This window comes from Cardiocondyla obscurior, linkage group LG07 (assembly GCF_019399895.1).
Source record: "Cardiocondyla obscurior isolate alpha-2009 linkage group LG07, Cobs3.1, whole genome shotgun sequence".
Classification (NCBI taxonomy): domain Eukaryota; kingdom Metazoa; phylum Arthropoda; class Insecta; order Hymenoptera; family Formicidae; genus Cardiocondyla; species Cardiocondyla obscurior.
This window is the reverse complement of record NC_091870.1, coordinates 6,671,837-6,680,249: the sequence shown is the minus strand read 5'-3', so window position 1 is coordinate 6,680,249 and position 8,413 is coordinate 6,671,837. Positions and strand designations below refer to the sequence as shown.

Sequence of the window (8,413 nt, the reverse complement as noted above, 5' to 3'; positions counted from 1 at the left end):
GTACATTCTTTAATTCCTTTATAAGAAGGCAGTCTTTTAATTATAAAAAATAATAATAAATTTTAATTTTTTTTCTTTTTTCTAAGACAACCATGTAATAGAATTCCCAAGACTGATTTACTTTTAATACATCAACTGCTTGTAACAATTCTTCGTGCAATCTCTTATCTTCTTCATTCTGTATTAAAAAAAAAGTAATGATATGATACTTATTCTTTAATATAGGTTAGGTTGACGTTTAATCCAATATTAAGTATCTTTGCTATATTTAATTATATTTTAAACAATGCTACAAATTTACCATATCGCTTTCCTTAACATGACTGCGTTTATTCATCATCTTTCAAATATTATTGCTATGCTGACTAAATATTTTGCCACGATTCAATAACGCTGAATCCACAGATTGGAAACGCAACGCACTGCTTTTGTTTCGTTTTTAAATCTTAAGAAATATAACTGAAACAAAAAAACACTAAAACAAAAAATAAAATTCTATGTTAAATCCGGAATTGTGGGTTAATTCTAATTATTAGGCAAATTTATTTCGAAGTTTTTTATTTTTAAATCATATTTTTTAAATAGATTCAATAGACGTTCTCTCGTAAAAATGTGGTGCCGCTTCTAATAACATTTCTGGCTGAATGACGGTTAAATCCTTCATGTAAGTTTTGTTCGTTTGCAAGATTTCGCAAAATAATAACCTGAAATCAAATAATATTAAAATAAATCATATTTTTAGTAATCCAGTATAACGTTTATGTATAATTACCACTGCGGTTGCTGTAAAGTATATAAGCAACTATTCGGATGAATGTACAAATCTTTATTGCCTCTAACTGTTCTGTAAGTGCCTGTGTAATGTAAATATGCCACTTTAGGAAAGAGACCGGCTGCTAAACATTTAAGAATTTGTTGAATATTCCCTGAAAAATCAAGAATAATCATTTCGTTAATAAAAATTAAGACAAAGATACAGTTGGATTTATAAAATGTAACTCATGTTATTACCATTGCAGGATATCAGTGGGATATCTAAGCGTTTGAGCATCTTATGCATTTGCACACGAATTTCCGTAGCTCTTCGTAAAGCTTTGTGATTGAGGAAATGTTTTTGACACCAAGCGGGCGTTTTATTTTTGTCAAAAGCTGTGTAAACATTTAGCAAGGTAAGAAGGTCTCCCTCTTCCACCTCGAACTTGCGATGTGCTATTCTCGCTTTTAAAGCTGCTTGCCCTCCGCCTGGTTGCACGAAAACATTCTGAACTTGTAACATAGCGAACATCGTCGTGATTTCCTCAGAACATCCCATTTCACCTAACAATAAAAAAAAAGAATTGTAAATTTACTGCAAAATTTATATATCGTTAACATATGCTGTCTTTACATACCAGATGCGATTAAGGACTTCGCCAGCACCGGTTCTAAAGGCATCTCTGCCATCGTTAAACCTAAAGGCGTCGTTAAATCTCCATTACTGTCGATTGCACCTAATGCATAAAGTAATTCCAATCCCGTGACTAAATTCTTGCTGGGTGGCGCAGATGGAAAATTAAATCGCAACACATTGTCGATGCCCAGAGCCTTCAGCTGCAGTATTGCCGGCGCCAAATCTGATCGTTGCATTTCCGGTGGAGTAGCCTCGAACAATTCAGCGTAAGCCTCTTCAGTGTACAATCTATTATAAAATTATAAAATTTATTTTTTAGTTTTGCGCAAAATCATCTATCTTCAAAATTAATATAGAAAATATTTAAAATATGTAATTACTTATTTCTTTTACCTAAATGCTTTTCCAGTGCGAACGCGACCTGCTCGACCGGCCCGTTGGTTGGCGGAAGCTTTTGATACGGGCACGATAACGAGGCTATTTGTTTGTGTTTCCGCTTCAAACCATGGTATCTTGACGAAACCGCAATCAATTACTGCACATTATGAATTTCCGGTTACATAATTGCGAGCCTAGCTAAGAAATATAAAACGCGCACTAATAAACATATATTTAACGTACCATAAACGATATTTGGAATAGTAATAGACGTTTCCGCAATGTTGGTCGCTATAATAACTTTGCGAGTGTCTTTGGCTGCTCTCCAGAACACCTTAAGCTGCTCTGCGTTTGGAAGCGATCCATACATCGGTAGCGGCAGCAATTTTTCTAAAAGCACATTGTATAATGTAATAACACTTTATAATAAATAACGATGGAATATATTAAAGCAGCAGGAAATTAATTAAAATTATTCGAAATAAAATCTAATTATCTTACGTTTGTCATCCTTTATCAGCTTCGCATGTTCTGACAAAAGAGAGACAGCTTGATCGACTTCGTCGAGTCCTGTGAGAAACGCCAGGATATCGCCCGATTCCTCCATCTCGTGTATTTTTAAAGCGGTATCCACCACACCGTTGACATAATTTGCCACCGGCTCTGCAATGTGACGCGAGCTCGGTTAAATAACAGGAAATAATAATTTTTCACGGATGTAGTTATGTGAATATGTGGGTACCTTTTAGAAAACACACATCTACCGGATACAATCGCCCCTCGACGCTCATGATAACGGCGCTATCTTTACTCGGGTCTTTCGTTGTATTCACGTTGAAAAAATCTCGTAACTCCTCCGCATCAACCGTTGCCGACGACACAATGACTCTCAAACTCTTCCGTTTCTGGAACATTAGATAGCGTCTGCACATTACACTCCGCACGAAGAAAGCAACATTTACCGATAAGCACATCAATGAATTTACCCTGATTATTTTTTTCAGCAGCCCCATTATGATATCAGTCAAGAGCGTTCTTTCATGTACTTCGTCCAGGATAATGACCGAGTAGCTTGTTAATAACGGGTCGCTCATTAACTCCCGCAGAAGAATGCCCTCGGTCATATACTAAAAAAATAATTTACATTAATTTTATAATAAAATAATGCATGTTATAAATAATGGATTGTTAGGAAATTAAAATTAAAATTAAAATTGACATTAAAATTTTACGTGAAAATTGTGCTTGCGTTTAATTTCTTTATTTCGTCGTACCTTGATTTTCGTTGTTTCATCAGTGTAATCATCGAAGCGTATGCAATAACCCACGGTGGTTCCTAAAATGCAATTGCATTCGTCGGCCACACGATTCGCTAAAGAGGTAGCAGCGACTCTTCTTGGTTCTGTAATACCAATTTTTTTCCCATCCGTACACCATCCTGCTTGGAGAAGGTACTGAAAAATATTAATATACATATAATATAATATTAATTCACTTGTAATAAAGTTTTATTGTAATTATGTTATGTAATAAAAAAAAAAAATTAGTTTAACGATCTGTATCGATAATATACATATTATCACATAAAACAATTAATTTATATTGGTTAGTAAGTATATTTGTATAAAATTGATCTTATTACATTGAATAGAATTTATTTTCGAGTAAAACAATAAAGTAGGTGTACAAGTATTCTGGATATTAATAATTTATATAAAAATATTTTATTGAATATTTTCATTATAAAAATAATACAAGATACTAACTACAGCGTTATAAAATTTGACGAAGCCTTATATCGAACGCAACTATTGGCATTGATCTCACATTATACAAAAGTATTACGAGGCTTACGATTTTTATCTTACGATCACGTAATAGTTTTTTTTTGCGTTGGTGAGTTATGTTTATGCTGCAGTTAGGTAATAATCTTGGCACTGGATTAGATAAAAAAAAATGTCTAGCTGCAGTTAATAACTGACCTATTTCGACGGAGATATAATGCAATTGTCGCAGCAATAAGAAAAAACATTGAGACGTATTACGTTAACTAATTTACCGATTTAACGGCGTTTACTTAAAATATTTTTCATATTAATTCGTAGGATAAAATTACATATCTTAAAGTTTTATTATGTATTAATAATATAAGTGACTTGGAATATATTTTTTGTATATTCACATATATAAAAACCGTAGGTTGATATATATATGTATATATATACACACTCAAAACTTATCTTAATTATACATATGTATAGATATATAAAATACCATAATTATACTTTTAGGTATAATATATTTAATAATGTATATTTCATTATGTATTTTTATTATACGAACATCAATAATACAAGAGACGTTTTTTACGTTTAATTTAAATAAAAATTAAATCGCGTTTCCTCTCCGCGATACTAGTACACATTTAAAATTAATAGATCTTAAGTTTTTTTTTGTAAATACGACGTTTCAACTTTTATTTAATTGAAATTTTATATAATATTAAACATTGGAAAACACATGTTATTTAGTTTTACTTTTAGTTAATTATTAATAATTACACATCGAGAGAATCGAAGTCAATCGTGATAATTCGTCAGTCATTAATCATAATTAATTAATATAATCAAAGTCACACAATCACCTTTTAAGAAATAGATATTTAAGATAATTTATAAAAAGAAGTTTAGACACTGTCAAGCATCTTACTATTAAAGTTATAATAAAACTATAAAAGCATATGTGTATATATAAAATGCTTTTATATCCTTCTATGTAGAAGTATAAAGACGAATTAAAAATAAATTAAGACGAGACTAACTGTTATGGATCAGGAAGTGCGTATAAAGAGGATCGTAAACTGTCATTACCTGACGATATTTTCACATAAGTGTACGTATAGTGAAACTCGCTGACAAGAATAAGCATGAATAAAATCGTAGGTAGTTGCCACCACGCGAATCTAACGTATTCCCAAATGCGATCCAGAAATATTGCTAAAAGCATATAGTCCATCATTGCGTGAAAGTTGAAGATTTTCCACGCGAGAGCGATCGCCCAGAAAGAAGAACTTCTGAAGACGGTAGTCTGTCTATCGTAGAGGTCCTCTCGACTGATCATCGAAGAGAAATCAGATTCCAGAAGATCCTGGTACACGGATATGTACCGATTCCAAGCAATGCTGGTCAGAGACAAGTGGAGGCCCACCATTAACATGTTGTACAGAGGTGATCTCCAGAATGAGTTGGAAGAAACGGAACTGTGGGACGTCGACGACGAAGACGATAACGTCCGAATGGGTAGTAGCTCGTAGCCGGCGCGGTGATTAGAGTTGCGCTTCAGGAAAAAAAATACCCCGACCGCGAGGGCGATGCAGCCGAGAGCGTCGCAAATGCCGTCCACGAGATAACCGATAGAGCCAACGTCCGATCGTTCGCCTTTAACGTTAAGCCTTGTCCTGGCCACGTGGCCGTCTAGATCGTCTAGCCAGGCTCTAATTTGGAACAGGACGACGCCTACTCGTCTGTGAAAGAGGGAACTCCGTGTGACGTATCGGGCACCGATTACAGCCACCACTACGTGAGAGAAACTGATAGCATTCGGCGTCAGCCACGTCCAAGAACGACTGATGCCCAGCAAGTAATCCATTAGAGATGCCAGAGGGCTCAGAATATAATGGTTCGGATGATCCAACGTCATGGCCTTTACCGTCACCGTGCAAATTGGATTCAAATCGCACAAGATCGGCGAGTAATACGGTGACGCTCGCGTATCGTTTACGGGTGGACGCACATCGTAGTATTGCACTCGGAAATACAACAGTAAATCCATCCCGACGAAATACAACAGAAATAGAAACGCCAGGCACGTCTTATTGATGAACGTTGACGAATACATCTTCTGAGATTTTAATGTCGAATCGTTTCGTTTCTCGTAATTGAATTTTGTTCTCCTTCTTTAAAAAATACCGTTCTTTCGTGTGCTTGTCTAAGTCAACTGTTATAATTATTCGTTTAACCAGTGGCTTATTATTATATATTGTCTAACGATATTTCGTTTAATTAAAAAGAGACACCACGTCACGGCCGATTATAATTCTTATATAATATTCTTATAACGCTAATTAAGCATTTACGGCAGCATGCTATTAAATCGACTTATGTTTTACGTGTCACAAACATCTCGTCAAGCCGCATGCTTTTGTATCGTGTCGCCTCGTGGATCGACCGCTGAATAACATTCTTTTCAATGGTCCTCTTCGTCCTTTCTCTTCTCTAGAGTCCGAGTTTGCGAGTTCGATTTTCAATTGCTCCTAATTATCCACGGAACAAAACGTTAGAGTAGTTTTAGAAAAACTGCTCCTTTCGTCGTACTGATCGCGCGCTTCATCAATAACTGGCAACGCCCTGTAAAAAAATTACGTTGTTGGCGTTAATTTGTCATTGATACTGAATATACACACTTTTTTTATTTTTTTATTTTTTTGGCCGAAGGATACGGAGACAAATTCCACTCAGCTTTACCGCGCAGTAGACGCGTGTGTTTCGAAATAATTTATACGTTAAGTGCCGTGCCGCAACTGGGCCATTATCAGTATCGCCGCTATTCTCCTCGTGTCGGATTAAGACACCGTATTATTATCGGTCTATTTCGAACAGAAGCGAGATGACCGGAAATGCACATATGTTCCACCGTTTCCGGCGCTCTCTCTCTTTTTTTTTTCCCCCCCTTTTTCCTTCGAGGGACACGCACACGATCGCCGACGGCGGAACCTCGTCGCGGGTCGTACTAACACGGCGGCGGCCAGGTGGACTGTCGCGTCACCTTCACCGATCCACGGGTTTCACTCTGTTCGATAATATAGGTCAATATCAGAGTTCTTAATCCGCGATTATCTTTAATCCAATACGTTCCGATGGAGCTCGGCGCGCTTACCGGACGTTGACACGGATCGCGCTCAACTGCAACGCTCGTAAGGAGCCGTCGCGTATATATTACGGGGAGATAAGCCAGACACCGATAAGAACGGCAAAAGAAGCGCCTTCCCTCGCTCTTCCCTACTTTCTTCGTGTCCCTGAAGAGTGTACCTATGACCATATCTCCGAACTCTTTCGCGTTTACAGTTAATTCCGTGCAGCCTGTAGCTCTCCTGAGCAGTATTCTATTTATATCTGCGCGGTGTTGAATTTCGTTGGTCAGATGTGAAGGTCGCGCGTGTAATGGAAAATGCTATGGATGTCAATGTTTGCCATACTTATAATGAACGCGCGGGTCCTCGAAATAATAAAAATAAAATTCATTTTATTGCCACAACGGGTGAATAATTCATGAGAATGAAAACCGGTTTTTCCACAGTCAAAGTTAATGCAATGAATATTGCAAACTGCGACATATTACATATTCTTCCAACGTATAAACACTTCTTGACAGGATTGTCTCTACTATAGCAGCACATATGCTGCCTGGATAGATTCTATTATTTTTAGCATATATTACAACCAATTGCAATTAGTGTGATATATATGTATATATATATAAAACATGGCAACTGCAATACTGATGCATTAAAAAATGTATTGATCATTGGAGCTATGTTGTCGGAACAAACAGAGTTTCTTAGTCTATTTTTTTGTACTTTTAAAAAAATAAAACATAGATAAGACTTTTTATTGTTGCAATGATAAGTAAAAAGGCAGTTATTTCTTTTGATAGACTATGAAACGCCTTATAACTTGCACAAGGCCGTGTTGTTGCATTAACATTGCTCATTGATACCCACAAGTATTGAAATTAATTACGCGAATACAAGTAAAAAAAAAAAAAAAAAAAATGTAATGCAAATGCTACAGACTCTCTATTATTTAAGTTAAGATTTTGTGTATTCTTACCTGGGGAACTTGGGTGCTTTTACCACAACCTGTTTCACCAACTAGTACCAAGGTCTGATATTTCTCCAACAAATAAATAATGTGATCTTTGTTTTTAAATATGGGCAGTCGTTGACGTTGCATGTCGAGGGCGAGCGAGTGATGGGCATTGTACACAAATTGCGTCGACGAGTGGGCATCAATATCAGGCTTATCCTCTTGCCACATGCTATCACCTAAGGAAATTACTTAATTTGTAATCGGAATTTCGTAGCTTTCGAATTGTAGATGAAATGAATCTTTCGTGCGTTCTCTCTCTCTCTTTTTTTTTTCTTTCGCGTTAAAATTAAATCGTACGGATCAAGTTTGGTGGACGCCAAGCACCGAGTTCGCCTTTCGTTCGAAATGGCAATCAGATAATTATTATTCGGCGACAAATTTGAATAATGCATAATGAGAAAAGTGAAGCAACTTCTTTTAATTGCGACAAATATACCACTGAGCAACATAACCTTACCCGGTTTGGAGAATAGAGGCCGAAACATCTTTGGAAGAGTTTAAAACAGCTTTGACACGGAAGTGGTTACATTTACGAGTATTACTGGTATGAAAAAGTATAAATTGTGCAAATGAAACGGGGAACAAATGCAGCCTACATGTCAATACTACAGGAGTGCCTAACGTACACACAACAACGGCAAATTTTATGGCACTTGCACGATAGATGGCTCCCTCCGTTGTGCTTCTCCGTTATTACTTTACACCAACGAAGCGCTGG

The 8,413-nt window shown here is 36.3% G+C and overlaps 2 protein-coding genes across 2 annotated transcripts; both read right to left on the bottom strand.

The window, feature by feature from the left end:
* Nucleotides 1-541: 541 nt before the first annotated feature.
* LOC139104188 (probable ATP-dependent RNA helicase DHX35) lies at nt 542-8,368 on the bottom strand. Its single transcript, XM_070659494.1, has 12 exons — nt 8,153-8,368; nt 7,657-7,871; nt 3,043-3,222; nt 2,755-2,895; nt 2,511-2,673; nt 2,270-2,431; nt 2,012-2,158; nt 1,784-1,925; nt 1,392-1,678; nt 1,012-1,317; nt 773-926; nt 542-704 (listed from the first exon to the last, which is right to left on the bottom strand). Exons 1-12 carry the CDS (start codon nt 8,178-8,180, stop codon nt 578-580), a joined length of 2,052 nt encoding a protein of 683 aa, XP_070515595.1. The 5' UTR covers nt 8,181-8,368; the 3' UTR covers nt 542-577.
* LOC139104191 (ceramide phosphoethanolamine synthase-like) lies at nt 3,365-7,633 on the bottom strand. Its single transcript, XM_070659500.1, has 2 exons — nt 6,704-7,633; nt 3,365-6,174 (listed from the first exon to the last, which is right to left on the bottom strand). Exon 2 carries the CDS (start codon nt 5,663-5,665, stop codon nt 4,592-4,594), a length of 1,074 nt encoding a protein of 357 aa, XP_070515601.1. The 5' UTR covers nt 5,666-6,174; nt 6,704-7,633; the 3' UTR covers nt 3,365-4,591.
* Nucleotides 8,369-8,413: the final 45 nt, after the last annotated feature.